The sequence below is a fragment of the Chlamydotis macqueenii genome, chromosome 2 (assembly GCF_036417535.1).
Source record: "Chlamydotis macqueenii isolate bChlMac1 chromosome 2, bChlMac1.mat, whole genome shotgun sequence".
NCBI lineage: Eukaryota > Metazoa > Chordata > Aves > Otidiformes > Otididae > Chlamydotis > Chlamydotis macqueenii.
In genome coordinates, this window is record NC_141557.1 from 120,833,566 (window position 1) to 120,852,661 (window position 19,096).

General features: G+C 39.8%; 1 protein-coding gene across 4 annotated transcripts in view; it reads right to left on the reverse strand.

The window, feature by feature from the left end:
- PCMTD1 (protein-L-isoaspartate (D-aspartate) O-methyltransferase domain containing 1) overlaps nucleotides 1-19,096 on the reverse strand; it is a 46,293-nt gene that overhangs the window by 15,016 nt on the left and 12,181 nt on the right. For 2 of the 4 annotated variants that reach the window (XM_086740798.1, XM_086740797.1), the window contains exons 2-3: nucleotides 11,693-12,119; nucleotides 7,556-7,658 (exon numbers count right to left, since the gene is read on the reverse strand). The exons of 1 other annotated variant lie outside the window; for it this stretch is intronic. In XM_086740798.1, the coding sequence (XP_086596924.1) occupies nucleotides 7,556-7,658; nucleotides 11,693-11,999 (410 nt within the window). In that variant the 5' untranslated portion in view covers nucleotides 12,000-12,119. The remainder of the gene's footprint in view (nucleotides 1-7,555; nucleotides 7,659-11,692; nucleotides 12,120-19,096) is intronic. One more of the 4 variants, XM_086740799.1, reaches the window with a different exon arrangement.

Genomic DNA, 19,096 nt, shown 5'->3' on the forward strand with positions numbered 1-19,096 from the left:
TTTTTTTTACTGAAGACGAAAAATAGTTTCATAGGTTGAAATTGTCACATTTTATACTGTGCTATTTAGTGAAGCAACAGATTTTAAGAACCATGCATGGAGCACGATCATGACTTGCTTTAATGTAACATTCTAAATACTATCAAAACTTGTAGCAATGAGAGAATTCCAAAGAAAGGCAGCATCCACCATGGGCTTTATTTATTTATTTCCAAAAGACATTTTATCTATGACTCTGAGAGGGCAAGAAAACGTATTTGTGTAACTATCAAACACTTTAAAAATGCAGGTTTAGTTCCCCCCTAGATAAGAGTAGCTCCAATTATCATTTTTGGAGCCTTCTGATTTATGAAGTGTAAGATTAGAAACAGTACTTCTCTTTAGTATCTCTAAATGAAAAAGGGATATTCCAAAGGCCTGTTTTCCTTTCCTTGTTGTTTAACAATCTCTGGCATCAAAGAATCCCACTGTAATTCTTGTAGTCCCCGTGTTGTTCTGGTTACACTAAACCTCAACAAGAATTCACTCATCACTAAAAAAGCCATTACTTACACTACTTCAAACTAAGACTAAGTTATCAGTAAGATTTAAACTGAGAAAGCCACCAGCTAGTTTTGGAGACAGTTTGCTTTTCCTGCTTAGATTTTTACTGCAATCATTAACCAGCTGCACAAGTAGGAAGGAGCTTTATTTTCTTTGCGTGTATACAAGAACTCTGTTTCAAATCTGCTTTAATGAAAAGAAAGTGAGCCTTCAGAGTCCTAGCAGCCCTGAAGTTTGACGGAGATAGATATTCTGTTGGACGATTAAGCTTACTGTTTTATTCAACGCCAACATAACCTACTACAGGAAGAAGTTTCACCCGTAACAGTTATCCCAGAAGTAGTACTAGGGTTCTTGTCACTTACCATTGAAGTGGTTTCTTTTGATCCTGAGAAGGGTTGGTGATTTTCTTTCACAGCAGAGACTTCACCAGCTTACCCAGGTTTGGTTTTTGATAGGGTGCTAGAAGATGGGCAACCTAGCCTTGCCCTGTGGCTCTCTCTCCAAGCTGGATATTCTAGGTCTAGAAGTTGACTGGGAGCAGAAAAGACAACACATTCCCCTTCAATAAACAGGTGAAGCGGGGCCTGGTACTTGCACATACGTGTTTTAGATAGAGCCTTCTTACGGAATGATTTTTTTTCCCCTTAATTGGCATGCATCCCCTGAAGGTTTCAAGAACGAAAGAGCGCATTATGCATATTTCAGACTTAGAGAACTTTCTGTAGTCCATACCTAAAACATTTTCACCTCAACCACAACAACACTTTCAGATGCTTTTAGATAGCACTTCTCCTTTGCTTCTACTGGCAAATATATGTTGTCAAGTAAAATCAAGATGGCATTTTACCTCTCAGAATAAGCAACTCCACCTCCATTTAGAGAAAAATTATTTTTATAGATTGGTGGGATATGGATACAGATACAAGTGATTACTAGAACCATTTGTCCTTTTGAAACAGGTATCTGAAGAGTTTTTCCTCCGATGAACAGTTCAAGAGGCCAAAATTGAGAGAAGCCCAGCTATCAGAGGTATACAACCCTCCCTTTAGACAGAGCATCTCAAATCCTGGAAATGCTAGTTTTACATTGCTTCCAGCTGTTGGTCAAGCACCAACCCAAATCATAGAAAAGTACGTTTTAAATTACATTTCAACAGCATTCTCATCAGGAATCAAGGAAAAAAATGTATCACACCAGACAGCGCTGCATCATTCCCCCATAAAAATAGCAATGCAATATTCCATCTTGCTTTATCAGGCAAAAACCCACCTAAATCATTATGACCCAGCTCTACAGAGAAGTCAGATGAAAGCCAATGGCCTACTGCTCCAAGCAAAGGAAGACCACAAAGTTACAAAGTACTTATTTAGGATCTAGGTTGAAGCTCTCCAAGTACCTACCCATAAGGTTAAACTCCTGGGTTTGTTTTTTTTTTTTTTCCCTTTCAAAAGGGGATTGCTTATAATATTCAGACCAAACTGAAGAACATTATACACTGAAGAAAGAACGCAGGGAAGCAACAATGCAAAGTTTTACAAAATTCCTGACCCGCGTAACTCCGTTACTGCCAGGAAAACAGATTGTGGTCTCTGTGCTCCTTCTGTCCCCTGTATGCCTCGTTAAAGGCTGCTGGCAAGTGTAAGCTATTTTTCCCCATCATACACACACATCCACTTAGACAATTAACTTCGTTCATACCAATTTGCCACACAAAATCTATTTTGAAACAGTACGCTCGGTATACACCAGTGTTCAACAGTAGACAGACAGCGCACACCTTTGTCTTGGGTAGTATTTCATCCAAATAACTACTGATTTGGTCAGCTTAGTAAGTTCAGGTGCCACAGTCCACACAATTTTGGGTAAATACCTTTCACTTCCAAAAGAAAATGCAGGAAAAAGTTAAAGAAACAAGAATCAAAACCAGACTTAACTGACCCAGAGGACATTACTTTGAGAGGCAGATTAAAATTCAAGACACGCCGTATATATTTGCTTACATTAAAAAAAAAAATAATAATTTAGAAGGACTCAATCACAGGAAAACCCACATATCATCTTCATTAACTACATTCCAATATAGAGTATTTACAAAGAAAGTAGTTAGCCAGAATCAGCTGTGCAGACAAGTTACAAATTCCACACCCCCCGAAACACAAAATCCAAACAGCAAATCAGGATCACATCAGCTGCAGTACAGCTATTACCAAGTATACTCGTATCAAGAAGTACTTTCATAGAAGTGTAATTTATGTTAGGCTGGTGCAGAGGGTGTTTCTGTAGCCATTGCTTAGTATTTTACTGTTGCGAGGAAAACGCGGATTATTAAACAGCATATGCCAAGATAATAATATACAAATTAGTGATAAAGTTTAGATCATATTCAACAACCTGCTGACTTTTTCCCCTCTTTGGAATAACACTCCAACTAAAGATCAATTTAACTATCATTGTAAATAGCACACAGCATTTATAACACTGTCCCCAGAGCTGATCTTCACTAAATTAGGAAAAAAATACATCTCTTCTCCTTTAAGAACATTTAGATCGTTTACTATGTACTACCCCTTATTTCCTTCAAACACAACATACGTACAACACTTACGTTCACTTATGCCAAGTTTAGCAACTTTGGTTTTTTTTCCAGTTCTTGCACGTTTAAAAGTATAAATCATAGAATCATAGAATGGTTACGGTTGGAAGAGACCTTCAAAGGCCATCTAGTCCAACCCCCCTGCAAGGAGCAGGGACATCCCCAACCAGATCAGGTTGCTCAGAGCCCCATCCAACCTGGCCTTGGATGTTTCCAGGGATGGGGCATCCACCACCTCTCTGAACAACCTGTTCCAGCGTTCTACAACCCTCAGTGTAAAAAATTTCTTCCTAATATCCAATCAAAATCTACCTCCCTCTATTTTAAAACCATTACCTCTCGTCCAACCACAACAGGCCCTACTGAACAGCCTCTCCCCATCTTTCTTGTAAGTCCCCTTTATGTACTGGAAGGCCGCTATCAGGTCTCCCCGGAGCCTCCTCTTCTCCAGGCCGAACAGCCCCAACTCTCTCAGCCTGTCCTCATAGGAAAGGTGCTCCAGCCCTCTGATCATCTTCGTGGCCCTCCTCTGGACCCTGTCCAACTGGTCCATGTCCTTCTTATGCTGGGGGCTCCAGATCTGGACACAGTACTCCAGGTGGGGTCTCACCAGGGTAGAGTAGAGGGGGAGAATCACCTCCCTTGACCTGCTGGCCACACTCCTCTTGTTGCAGCCCAGGATGCGGTTGGCCTTCTGGGCCGCAAGGGCACATTGCCTGCTCATGTTGAGCTTCTTGTCCACCATCACTCCCAAGTCCTTCTCCTCAGGGCTGCTCTCAATCCACTCTCCGCCCAGCCTGTATTTGTGCCTGGGATTGCCACTACCCACATGCAGGACCTTGCACTTGGCCTGGCTGAACTTCATGAGGTTGCACGGGCCCACCTCTCCAGCCTGTCAAGGTCCCTCTGGATGGCATCCCTCCCTTCCAGCATGTCGACAGCAGCACACAGCTTGGTGTCATCGGCGAACTTGCTGAGGGTGCACTCTATCCCACTGTCCATGTCGCCGACAAAGATGTTGAACAGGGCCGGGCCCAACACGGACCCCTGATGGACGCCACTCGTGACCGGTCTCCACTTGGACATTGAGCCATTAACTACCAGTCTCTGAGAGCAGCCATCCAGCCAACTCCTTACCCACCAAGTGGTCCGTCCATCAAACCCATGTCTCTCTAGTTTAGAGAGAAGGATGTCGTGCGGGACAGTGTCAAAAGCTTTCACAAGTCCAGGTAGATGATATCCGTTGCTCATCCCTTGTCCACCGACGCTGTAACCCCGTCATAGAAGGCTGCCAAATGGGTCAGGCATGATCTGCCCTTGGTGAAGACATGTTGGCTGTCACCAACCACCTCCTTGCTCTCCATGTGCCTTAGCATGGTTTCCAGGAGAATCTGCTCCATGACCTTACCAGGCACGGAGGTGAGGCTGACCGGCCTGTAGTTACCCAGGTCTTCCTTGTTCCCCTTTTTAAAAATGGGGGTTATGTTCCCTCTCTTCCAGTCACTGGGGACCTCACCAGACTGCCACGATTTCTCAAATATGATGGCCAGTGGCTTGGCAACTTCATCCGCTTGTTCCCTCAGGACCCGCGGATGGATCTCATCGGGTCCCATGGACTTGTGCACCTTCAAGTTCCTCAGATGCTCCTGAACCTGCTCTTCAAGTATAGTGGACGGTTCTTCATCCTCCCAGTCCCTGCTTGTGCCTTCCACAGCTTGGGTGGTGAGACAAGAGCCCTTATCGGTGAAGACTGAGGCAAAAAAGTCATTGGGTACCTCAGCCTTCTCCATGTCCCGGCTAAACAGGACACCAGTTTCCTTTCGGAGGGGGCCTACATTCTTCTTGGACTTTCTCTTGTCCCCTACATACCTATAGAAGCTTTTCTTGTTGCTTTTTATATTCCTGGCCAGATTCAATTCCGTCAGGGCTTTAGCCTTCCTCACCTGATCCCTGGCCACTCGCACAGCCTCTCTGTAGTCCTCCCAGGCTACCTGACTCCACTTCCACCCTCTATAGGCTTTCTTCTTCACTTTCAGTTAGTCCAGGAGCTCCTTGCTCATCCATGCAGGCCTCCTGGCCTTTCTGCCCAACTTGTTCTTCACCGGGATGCACCTCTGCTGAGCTTGGAGGAGGTGCTCCTTGAATGTGGACCAACTTTCCCAGGCCCCTCTTCCCTACAGGGCCGCCTCCTATAGCACTAAATCCTATTGTTCTGATATTCATTTACATAAACATCATGATCAGATTTTGAGTAAATGATAAAAACACTTCCTTGCTACCCCTTCACTCGATTTCTCTTAATTTCTGTACAGAAACATCATCAGATTGGAAAGACAGTTCCATGAAAACTAGCTTTTTTGTGTCTGAATACACACACTTACAGGAATGCAAGAACACAGGTATGTGCAGGATTGACTCGCTGACAGGCACATCTAACTTATTTCAAACATTTTTTAAAGACAGATTATATAAAGTGCATCATAAAGTTCTACACCGAATCAATTTTTATTTCTTCTGGCTTCTGTATGTATTAACCTCAGCTAACATAAGTCCTCGTATCAAAATTAAGACATTAGTAATGAAACATACTGTTCTGGTTTTATTTAGTGAGGGGGGCTACGGTGGCAGCTTCTGTAAGAAGCTTCTAGAAGTAGTTTCCCCTTTGTCCAGTGGACTCGGCCGGGCCTAGGGCAGACCCACTGCTGGCCAGGGCTGAGTCAATTGGTAGCAGAATGTTCCATGATAACGCCTCTGCGATAATGTGTTTAAGAAGGGGAAAACAAAACAAACCAAACAAACAAACAAAAAAAAGATGTGAAGAAGCAGAAACAGGTAGCAGAGAGGGGGAGGCGCAAGCCTTGTGGGCCTTGCAGGTCTCACCCTCTAGCCTCCCGCTGGGCGGCCGTCTGGGCCTGACCTGTCCCAGCCCAGCTGCAAGAAGTGGAGAGGAGATGTGAAGAGAACATGAGAGGCGTCTGCCTGAGCTGATTGTCAAGAATTTCTTGTGAGAGGAACGGCAGCAGACATCAAAGTCAGTGAAGAAGGAGAGGGAGGAGTAATGCTGCTCCTGGCCAAGATTCCCCTGCAGCCCATCGTGCGGCCCATGGTGAAGCAGGTTGTCCCCCTGCAGCCCATGGAAGCCCACGGAGGAGCAGAGATCCTCCTGCAGCTTGTGGAGGACCCCACGCCAGGTCAGGTGGATGCCTGAAGGAGGCTGTGGCCTGTGGGGCAGTCGTTCTGGAGAGACTGCACTCCGTGGAAGAAATGACCCACACCGGAGCAGTTTCACGGAGGACTGTGGCCCATGGGAGGGACGCCATGATGGAGCAGGGGAGGAATGTGAGGAGTTCTTCCTCCAGTGAGGAAGCAGCAGTGTAAAGTGACATGTAATGAACTGACTGTAACCCCCATTCCCTCTCCCCCACTGCACTGCTTGGGGTGGGGGGGAAGGTGGTAGAGATGTTAAGCCTGGGAACAGGGAGAGGTGGGGGGAGGTTATCTTGTTCTCTGTCTCATTATCCTGCTTTGTTTTTAGTAATAAATGGTTTTCTCCAAGTCAAGTCTGTTTCGCCCATAATGGTAACTTTAATGATTTCTCCCTGTTCTTATCTCAAACCTCAAGCCTTTTTTTCTTATATTATCTCTCCCTATTCTCTCAGAGGGTGGGGGGAGTGAGGGAGAGATTGCGTAGTCTGGTCCCAATCAGGGCTAAAATACAAGGAAAAGTCTTTCCAGAGAACAGCCCTAGCTAGAATCTTGTTTTCCCTTTCACAGAGGCAGAGAGGCCCAAGATTCAGACTCTTATGGGCCAACTTAAAATTATTAATTAAAAGTTGCTGAGTAGGCAGAACCACTAATGTTGAAAGCCCTTTAAAGTAGAAGTATAATGCTAGAAATGAGTGGTTTATGAGCACAGATGAATACTCCCAAGTCCTCTTCAGGTAATAAACATGACAACCACATTTACTCATGTCTAGATCAACAGTGGTAGATTAGAAAAAAGCTTATACTGTACAGAAAGATGATGTTCATTTACGTAATAAAAACTGACTGAATAGATACAAATTACTCTATACATGCAGACAAAGACACTTGCATATCACATCATTCTCTAAATGTATGTATATATGCACGTATGTATGCATGTATATATGCATGTGTGTGTATGCATACACACTGCAAAAATGCAAGGAAATCAGTTTTGTTAAGTATTACACAGCAAGTATACTGCAACACTTCTAAAGCATGCTTTCTTAAGCCTTAACTTACCTCAAGAACTAGTGCCACAAACTGGAAGTTTTATGTTTTGGTTGTATGATGCCATTCTTCTCCCCTCCCTAAACTTGTACAAATGACGCATTCAGTTTAGAAACAAAAATGTTGCTGCAAAGTGAACTAGACAAATTAGATACTTACTTATCAAAGCTATCACTGTATTTTATGAAGCTTTCCAATTTTTCCTTGGCATATTCTACCACATCTGAATGAAGCTCTATTCCATGATTTATCCCAAAAGGTCCTGTAAATAAAAACAGCAGGGTGTTTTGGTTTTTTATTTCTTTAAGCACAGCAAAACCACATGGAACATGCTTATGTGAAGCACTGGCATCACATAAAACACAGAAGTCTAACACCTCTCGATAAAGTTGTTTTGTTTTTTTTGCATCTGCATTACCAGTGCTTAAGAGGAAGGTAAAAAGTCAAAGGATCAATGAAAGAACAGGGATAAACCTGTGACAAAACAATTTTATAGAATGAATTTTCTTCATAAGCACACAGAAAAACATGAATCTGACTACACTTAAGTCAGTCTGAGCAACTTATTTTTCAACATTTAGTTGGAATACAACAAATTTTAAATTAGGATTGAGTCTGTGCTTCAGTATTAAAATTTTTAAGAGTTTCTTACAGCATAATTTTTAGCTTTTGACAGTTCAGAAATCAGGTACTATATCCCTTAGCCACATCTGCTCTTCTATTTTGCAGGTTCCAAAAATCAGAAGTCAGTTCCCAATTTACTTAAATAATAAATTTCCATCTAGAACACTGAAATTGGCCATATTATGTTCACTCATCATAATCCCATCACAATTGCAACACTGCTTTCCTGCTCAACTCCAAGTATATTTCCAAGTCAATTTGTGTGCCAAAAGTTAATGCTATTTTTCAGGAACAAGAAGAAATCACGAGCGAGCGTTATGAGGATTATCCACATCAGGAAGGAATCTGAATCAGATAGTCACTTTTGCTGTGGGGATTCTATATTTAACATGCACTCACAGCCCAGGGACTTTAGTCACTGAAGCACAGAATTGGAAAAGGGAGAGGAAGGGGAAGAAGAGAAAGTAAACATGAATAAGATTAGAAAAACTTGTATTTTTATCCTCTACTGCATTCTAAATCTCTCCTAAATATTTAGCTCAAAGACGTCACTCCAATGAAACTGAAATCAATGTCTTTTCTAGGACACCAATTAACAAAATAGACCTAGAGTTGCTAAGAAAGGTTTAATTTTACTGCAAGAAGAAAAATAGTATATGCCACCAAGCTAATTAACAGCTGCAATTCTTAACATTGTTTAGAACATTTGCTACTAGATGAAATAAAACCAATCCAATAGGTTACCATAGGCAGTGCTCGTAAGACCCCTCTGATGGCAGGCAAGAGGAGGTAGATCATCCAAGGGATGTTCTTGGAACTTGTGAAAACACGCACCTCCTGTTGACACTCATACCTACTGTAAATTTAGTTTATTATATATCACATTAGGAAAAGCATTAGAATAGGCAATCCCTTTCTAGCTGTTTCATTAGTTAACATTCCGTTGCATGGTAATAGGCTATGATGTTTCCACCCAGTGTAGTTACAGTTCTATAGCATGCAGCAGCATCTAAGGTATGTTTTCTTTAATTAAAATTTAATTGCCATTTCTTTAACCTCATAATATAAATTTAAAATACATCAACATCATCTGTCCCAAAATTCACATATACATTAATTTTAATACTCAATTTTGAAAAACAAAGAACTAAAACAAGTGGTAAATGTCAGTTGCTCCAACAGCTTGAAATTAAATATATGAATGCGAGACACCATCATACCATGACACACCACAGTATTCATAATTTGAGCAGAAATATGAGGAACATGTTCTCTTCTTTCATCAGGAAAGTCACAGCTGTACATTTAAGCAAAGAGTCAGTCATTCTAAAAATGTGAAACCAACTTCTCTGCTGCTCTCCAAAGTCAACTGGCCTCCTTCAGCACAACGAGCTAGCAGCTCCACCATCTAGTCTAAACTACCCTTACATTTTAACAGCATCAACAACAGTTAACTTAACCTCTATAGAGTGATGGGTTTTTTTTTTTTTTAGTATGTTGCTATACTTAAGTGTTCACCAGTTTCAAATTATTTGCTAATTTTATCTAGTCATTTTGACACTCTTAACTTGGCAGAAACAGCACTCACTACATTGCCAAACTGAAAGATACCCAACTACTGTCAAAAAACACATGGTTCTCCTTTACTAACTGCACTGCACACTGAATTAAGCTAAAAAAAAAAAAAAAAGGCAAGCTTTTAAAAAGACATATAGTTTACTTGTCAGAAAGTCATGTTTATTTTTCTTTGTTGAAGTAGCTGTTCCCTGGTTTAAAACAAACCAAAAAGAATTATTATGTATAACTAGTAATTCCACCAAAGGGAGCAGAGTAAGAAAAGAAAGGCACACAAATTGTACTTATACCTTCTGTGCCTCAGCCTAGCACTCAAACCACATTGCAATGCTAAGTAGACTTCAGAGACTGGGTACAGCACAACAAAAACACGGAAAGTCTGCTTCTGTAAGTAGCAGAGCAGTCACTGCTCCAGGCTCCTCAGCACCGCTGGAGAAGTACCAGCACCTGAGCTGGCTCTGTGGGAACATCTGCAGTGCCAATGTGCTCCTCGGGGGCTGTCAGCCCATCTCACCCTCTGCAGTAGACAAGTCTTTTCCCATTTAATTTCTTCAACTCTACAAAGAATATTCTGAAGGATAGGAATTCTGTTTGATAAGGAGAGTTCAAACCCAGAAGCATTCAACAGCCAACCAACAGCCACTCAAAACAGGGTAGACAAATACACAGGTAGAAGTGCAATACACATAAGCCACAATTTCTTTTTTTTAAAAGAATAGTTAAGGAAGAATAATGAAATAACAAAGCTTTCTACAAGGCAGAAAAATAAATGAATACCATTACTCACTACCCTGAGTAAACATTTTAGAGAGAAAAAAAATGTAGCTATGTTTACTGGTTGCTTTCATACTGAAATGTAACACTGAATTTAGAATATTACAACCTAATTAAAAATATCTACTCTCAAACAGAAACACTCTTGAAAAGGGCAAAGCAACACCCTAACGGAGTAGATATCTCTCTTTATTTTTACCTGTGAATGAACATAATTCCTGTTTCCACAAGAGAAGAGTAGAATCTCATTTCTGGTATTAACTAGAACAAAAGACACTGCCAGAGATGCCAACAAATGATGTCTGTTATGTATTATTAGGAATAATTTCTACTCTTTAATAAATAAGAGCAGGCAATAGAAACTAACTAAACTACTCGAAAATTACCAAATCAACTCTTCACACCTCAGTTGTGTATATAAATAAATACATGCAGAATCTGTATATTACCTGTCATCAAGGTTTCTGTAGCAAGGAAATACGAAAATTCCATGTAACATAGTCAAAGTTATATCTTCGAAAATTATATACTAAAATAAATGAAGTTATTTCATGTAATGAAATTAAAGAAAAAAAATCTTAGTACATATGCTCTGTGTTCATAATATTGGTGAGGGGGGAGAATTAAAACTTTTTTCTCTCTAAGGTAGGTTTTAAAATTTAGATGTAGACAGTAGTATTTCATTCATTTTTTTTCCCATCCAGGAAATACATTTGAAAACAGAAGAAAAAACACAGTGCTAACTTGTTAAAACAGTTTAAAAAACCCACAGGCCTGCAGTGCTTAACCAGTCTTACCAGCCTACATTCCAAAACTTTCTCACTAATAAAATGATTAAATAAATGTATTTTAGAATAACTGTTTCCACCCTGACAGAGATTTAGTTCTTCAATTCAGTTTCTTCAAGAGTCATTAACCTTTGCAATTTAGATTTTTCTTTCCATAAGCTGAAGATCAAAATAGTAACCTAAAGTAAGGGCATAAACACAGTGCAAATGCAGACTAAAATTTTAGTCCTCAAAAATCATTCCTCTATGCCTTTTCCTTTTAAGCCACAAAAGGACTGTTTCCTTTCAAATGAGAATTTGAAACTACAGAAAGGCAAGTAGGAATAACTGTCTTTTCCAAAACACTCCATGAGATGTCACTGAATAGCAGTGTCAGTTAACAGCTTGTAGATAACATACAGTATTTTAACAACACATCTCAAACACCCAGCCTTTAGTACTGTCATTTTTAAGCAGTAAAAATAAAGTTTTCCAGGGCTTGTATAATCTTATAATATGCAGAAACACTACATTAAAATAAAAACGTTCAAGTTACCTAATATTAATCCCACCATTGTACTCAAGTATCCGGTTCCACTACCCAGATTTAGAAAAGATAATCCAGGCTGAAGCTTCAGTGCTTCCATGACTTCAGAATAAATGCAAGGTGCTGACAAGTGTATATTTCCATGCTTCCAGGCCAAGTCTTTATAAGCATTGTCCCTGTATCCTTCCAGATAATAATCACCACGATCAATTGCTCTGAAGGCTTGCTCCACACTCTCAGTGCGAATGTACTGAGCTTCTTTCAAGTTATCAATTAAGTCATCGTTGTCTTCTCCAGCACTCACAGCTCCTCCCATGCTGAACTTTTATGATAATTCAATTAGTTTGCAAAATACATTAGGAGAAGGATTTTCCCAAAACTGTATGTATGTAATGGATTCTCAGTTCTTCTTTCGGAAGCACATCACAAACGACTCCTGGAAAATAGATATGTTCACATAACTTGAGTTTCCAAAGAGAAACAAATCATCAACAACTACTAGAGGCTGACTAGATATCATCACTATTGGACCACTTTACAAAGCAGAACTATGAAGAGTCAGGACAGATAGCATTTAATCAAAATTCTGCCCTTCAGATTTTAACTCAATCTGACGTTTTTCACGTTAGCTTTAATATGTCAACATGGGCTGTCTACATTAGCAAGCAGTGCAGCGTAAGAGTTTACACAGAACTTGAAAACAGTGCTAAGAACCTACCACTCATATTACATAAATTTGGGAGGGACAGCAACTGCCTTTGGACTAGCTCTAGTCACATCCTGAGAACTAAATGTCCAACAGCAGTTGGAGGAAGTACCAACTTAGTTACATTTTAAAGGAATCAGGTTTACATGCTCTGAAATCACCTCACAGTGATAGACAAAGCCAGGTAAGCGATCATGTCTGGGAGCTGAATCAGAATACTGGCGCAGACACCACCGTACATTGCACTGTTCTGGATTCAGCGCAGGAAACCCCTCTGGGCATCCAAGCTCCTCCTAATGCCTGTCATATTCACTAGAGGAGTGCAAATTCCTTACGCACCTAGAAGTTTTCAACACCTTGCTGGCTCTTAAGTTCGCTAGCAAGTTTTAAGAATTCTACACGGCATATGCACTTTGAAATAATTTCTTCAGATCTGTATTTTATCTGCAGTTATTACATTGTTAATCACTAAACACATAAAATCTGTATGTTAATATTTTGAATGTTGCATGAATTACCAGCAAAATAGCAACGGAAGACTGGAAGAAGGAAAACAAAAAAAAGTTTAATCCACTACTTCCAGATGAACAGACTACCCACAGTGAGCTAGTTATTAATTACAAACTCAGCTTAAATAGCCAAAAGAAGAAAAAGACCATAAGGAATCTTGGTGCACGTTCTAGGTAACCTAGTTGACACAGAAAGAAAAAAAAAAAACACCAAAGACACACTCACCTCTACTCTTTTAATTGCTTTGCTGAATATCACTTTTCAAAAAACTCCACCTGCCTCTTCAAACAACTATATTTCACTGAGTATTCTTTTTAAAATTGTGAATGTAAGGTTTTATCTGAGAATAACGCAATTCAGCAAATTCCTGTTTTGTATGTGCCTATTTGTGCAAACTCTTGAGTCAGGAATTCACAAGCACAAGCCAGACGCCCAAGGGCATTTAAGTTACCAGAACGAAGCTGGTTCCTAAGTTTACATTGTGAGGATCACGGCAACACAATTTTTATGGTTAAACACTTCAAATGAAGAACCTTCTTAGAACACTTTCCAACGTGTTTTAACAGAGCTCTATCAAAAAAAAAAGTACTAATAAACCTCTCCATAAAACCAAATGGAAAAATCCAGAAACTAAAAGCAACTTCAAATTTGGTGGGTTCCACCCCCCCCCCAACATTAAACAAAGGCTTTTGGAGTTTATTAAACTGCAAATAGCAAGGATTCTGAAGTAAAGCACTGTAACATCCTCGTGAATGCAAAAAATGTGCTCATGTGCTGGTCTGTAGTCCAACGAGTAGATTCACTTTGCTGAGCACCAAGCTCATAACCAAAAGAGTACTAAAACTATTAAAGACCAGTTCTGAGCAGAAAGGGCATATGTAAAGATGCACATAATCCTAAATAAGGGAAAACTATGATTAAACTCTGACATTTGTTTTGGCCTGCTGTTTTCTTCTTGCTTTAAAAAAAGTTTCTACAGTATCCAACACCAATGTTGTACAATTCTTAACCCTTCCCTCTCTAGATGGCCATCACAGTCTTCCAACAAAGGAAACATCATTTCTATTTTCAGCTCTGACATGTCTGCTTCCTTATCCTTGCCCTGCATTACTTTACATAAGACACCAAGTCACTAATAAAGATGAATACCCATATAGTACCAGTGCTAAGATATACAGCTAGGTTTAAAGTTCCAAGCTCACAGGCTCAAACTACCAGATCATACCGTCAGAATGCTTCTCCTTAACTACAAACAACAGGGTGGGGGAGAAGGGGCAGAATGCTCAGGGCTGCCAGAGCATTGGTAAAATTGTGAGTGAAATGATGACTGACCACCACACAGCTGTGTGCTTCCGTCTGAAGCAAAACCAATTCTCACTGACATCCTGGAGTAGAATGTTTGGAAGTGATTTTAACTAAAGAGCAAATGTAAGAATTCAGTTTCTTGAAGGCAAAAGCCGTTGCTGCATTTGAGAAACAGGAATGCTGCTTCCAGCCCTGCCTGCATCCGCTACCTGGCACCAGCAGATGGAGAGCTTCACCAGCTGGCTGCCCTCAGAGAGGAAAAAGGCAATCCTCCAACCCAACGCTTCACCACTTCTGTCAAAAAGCATCTTCACTAGTTTCACATAAAATTTCTTTCCCGTAAATAACATTGGCTAATTTCAATCTAGCCACTATACTAAAACAGAATTAATTTCTTCAAGAACTTTGTCATTTTATATTCTTGGTATTATCCGAGAGGTAAAGTTACTGCATTATCACAAGATTTTTCTACTGGTGACCCCCACCAAGCACTTGACCTTCATTAATGGTTATCACCCAGAATCTCAAAGGTAAGAACAGAAAACTCCTGGTACACAGCATGACCCTGTGGGAAGCAGGGGAGAAAACAAATGGAGAGTCTTCTCTCAGGAACGGGCTGCTTACGCAGCAGAATGGAACAGCTAGTTTGAAGTGTGATTGAAGCTTTTATTTTATTCTGAAGCTTTTATCTTATTCTGGATGCACTGCTCCCTGCTGGAAAAGATGACGCTAGGCAGAGACAGTGATATTGCTTGGCTTTTGGGTATCCTGCTTTTGGTTCGCTTTCGTTGAAATCAACTATGGTGCTCTACTCTGGCCTCTACGGCTATCGGTAAGCAAAAAACGCTACTCAAGTGGAAAGTATTTTTGTTATAAAACAAGAAACACCCTAGGAAGTTAAAGAAATAGATCTTTTCATTAAAGGTGACCTCTTGTGCTGCAGGGAAATATTTTGCACTGGAGAGAAATATTTTGGAGAGAAGCAAAATATCACAAAGCTTTTATGTTTGTAAGCTTTCACCTTATGAAAGTAAAATTACTGGCTTCTAACAGAGGCGATGGATGTGTTAAGTCAGATACATTTTCTACTATTTTAAACACACAAAAGAAACCACACCACAAGCTATTTTAGCACAGCTGGAGAAAAAGGGCAAGTTAGTCAAAAGCTTCCTTGAGAAAGCTGAGCCAGGACCAAGATGAAGATAGCAGAACATACTATGATAAAACCTTCCACATAGCTGCAAAGCTCACAGAAAGCATCCTGTGAAGCTCACTGACACCTAAATTGAAGGGAACACAGACCACAAAGAGCCTGAGCAGCTTTTTGATGCCTATCACATCAAGACATATAGAAATTTCAGAAGAAAGGGGAAGGGTGCATAACGTTAGCAAAATGTAGTAATTGCCTTTAGCCTTGGGAATCTTTGGAATACAGAAGCCAACAGAAATTTAACAGAAGTGTTAAAATTTCAATTTAGTTTTGAATAAAAAGCAGTTCATTAACTGATGAAAACCAACCACAATCAAAAAACTTTCTCAATCTACACTATTTATAAATTTATTTTCAGAAGTTGGTACACTTTATCTTGAAGTTTCTTCTCAGATTCACAATAAAAATAAAATGTCAACACATTTTTCCAACCTCTGTAAAAATCCACACAACTGTATCACAACACCTCTGATCTGTTTCTGACATAACTTGTAATCAACTTTACTGGCATCCCTTATCATAAATAATATCTGATTATCTTTTTAATATTGTCACATTGGTTGAACAGGTGTTCTTTGGCTACATGAATCTAAGAGTGCTGACAATCTGAGTTCATTTTAATTCTTCCCTATTTTATTACCTACGCAAAACTTTGACTTAGAAAGTTAGTAATCAGGTTTAAAGTTTGACAAGATTTTTATTGTTTGGGTTTTTTTGTTGGTGGTGGTGGTTTTATTTTTTCTTTTTTTTTTTTTAAGGGGAGGGTGGGTGGTGGTGATGTTTTTTTTTTTCCCAGGTCTCAAAGGGACAGAACTTTTGCACATTTCAGAAATTTTACAAATACATTTGTATTAACATCAAGTTAATTCCTTAGGTCACTAAGGACTTGCACTCTCTCTTAAATACAGATCAAATACCATGCCAGCAAGATACCCAGTTAATTTGACAGACAAAACCTCACCTTTGCCAAATCCATACAATGTTAAGTATCTTACAAATTTACTATCTTGTAATATTGACACATCCTGACTCTACATAGATTACTTAAAAAAAAAGTTATTTCAGCCTCCTAACTTGACTCTTATTTTGTTTCAAAGGATAAAAAAACAGAAGAGAGAATATAATAAGTGGGATCAGCCATATTTCAAGTCTACTCCTCAGAATTATTTCCACTAAGATATTGGCTTGGAGCATACCATACCACACTGAATCAACATTGTGATACATTACTTTAAACTCATAGATGGCATACAGAATTGCTTGGAGAACTTTCCCCCTTACCCAGGAGGGGAGGATGCAGAAGAGACAACAATAAACCACTGAGCTAGTCTAACACATACACAGGAGTCAGGTGTTAAGCTTCTCCAGAAAGGAATATTCTGTGACTGGCAATACGAAGGAATTAACCAGGAATGTGCACGAGGGCCTGAGACACTTCAGCCCATTTTATAGTTTCAGCTTACTCATGGCAGGAGTCAGCAACACCACTCTGATCAGCAGAGGTTTAAAGTTTCCTGGGCCACCAACCAAGCATGAGACCTACTTCTGTTCAGACCCAATTCCTGCCATTCCTGCAGCCGTAATGAACTCAAGATTGTTTTGCCTGTTCTTGTGCCATCCAGCAACTCCTACAACAAAAGGACTCAATTTTTAGCTTAGCTTCCCCTTTCCTCCCAAGTCTTCTAACAGTGGCGCACAAGAGGAAATTCAACTCCGAACTGCAGAACTGAGTGTAAGATTTCCGCAGGACTTTTTGAATAAACAGAATGCTTGATTACTATCTGAAAGGAAAAGAGAAAACATAACAGTAGCTTTGCCAGGCAAAGGCTGGAGAAAACCAAAATATGAACTGTGAACTGGAAGTAATTGTAGTAGGTGATGACAAAAATGAGAATAAACGATGGGATACAAAGGTACTTCACAACGAAGTCTTCCCAAACATTTGTTAAACTTTTATACATATGCATTGCTGCTAAGCTGCTACTAAAGGCAATAAAAAGACTAAATGCTTTGGAAAAGCAAGTGCTATTGAACTGCCTTCTCTTCCACAGCTATTTACCACTCCAAGTAGTTTAGAAACAAGGAAAACTGCTGTTTTCAGGATATATTAACATACTACTTGGTGCACTAAGGAAAACTCTATTGGAAACACTGCAACACCAGACTCAAAAACACTCACTCCTAACCTACTGCTCAGTGGATTGTCTCAAGAAGCTTTTCAAGTTCAACAGAAACAAGTACAAAAACAAGTACAGTCAGCCCTCCCATGTAATGCACTCCACAAAGCATACTTCAAGGTTCTTTTTAATATAGCAATGGAACAAGGAACAGACCACAGGATTAAAGTTAAGCCAAATGAACGTAAACAGCTACAACTACTGACTTAACCTGAATTGCATTGACCTACTTGGGCAGAAAATGTTTGTCAAGTCTGATGTAAGCTTAAGCCCTGATCCTCCTGTTTAGGCCTTCGACAGCTGTTTATACAAAGACTCCAGGTGCGTGCTTGCTCTCACTCTCCCTCCACCCTCAGTCACCTGAACACACCGAACAGCACACGTGGTACTGCGTTTCTCTCAGAAGATGCACTGAAGCTTATAGCACTCCACAAATGTATCAGCAGTGACAAAAACATCAGCACAGATTTCATGATCAAATAACCGTAACCTTGGTAGTTACAAAAACGCATAATTTTTGGACCAACCTTGCTGAAGGTCTAGCAAACCTTTTTACTTTCTTTTTTTCCTTACTTTTTTTTTTTAAATAGAGACAGTTCACAGTAACTGAAAGTAAAAAATAATAAAACAATATCAAATTTTGTTGGTTGTCCATCCAGGAGGAAAAAAAAAATTCACATCTTTTTTCCTTCTTCGAACTGGGATACACTCCTTTCTAAGTCTATATTTTCTTCTGTACTGGATTTGTTTTTCTCATCAGAAATTCTGTTTACACTCTTCATATGATGGCAAGGATTGAATGCTGAAAAGAACATTCTCTATATACCAGTTCTATATGCCAAGCCTGTTTTCAGGTATACTGATAAAGACTTTGAAATCTATTACCTTTTATTACAAAGCAAACCAAAGAATCTTATGTATTTCCTGGATGGAACTTCTAATACGTAGCTTAACACCACATCCTGACTCAGTTCTCCTCACTGCTTAAAATCTGGATAACTAAAAAAAATATTTGCAAAGCTGAACCTTCCAGGCTTCAGAAGCAGTTTCTTCTTCAAAGTCTCCCATCTGTGGCACCATATAAAGATGTTCTGAATGACTACTTCAAAACAAATAACAGTTCACAATTTCCATCTGACATAGCTAACAGTGGAGTTTTGCCATACTAGGGTGAACCCTAGAGTGCACGATAGTTTATGAAATTTAGAAGCGTAGATCTATACCCAACAGGTACTAAAACAGTCCTATATGCTCAGCTATGCTCTCTATTTAGGATTATGCTTATGATTCTCCAGCAGTTGTCACTATGGTCACCACAGATCCAGCTTCAGTGGTCGCATCCTAGAAAGCTCTCTGGGCCACTAATTCACCTTTCTTAATTATACCCTGCAAAAGCTCCCTGCTGAGACAGGAAAACTGTCTCACCACCCAGCTTTAGTAAGTCATTAGTCACTAGTAAAGAGCATCTGTTCATCATCTACACTAAACTATTTTTCACCCACTCT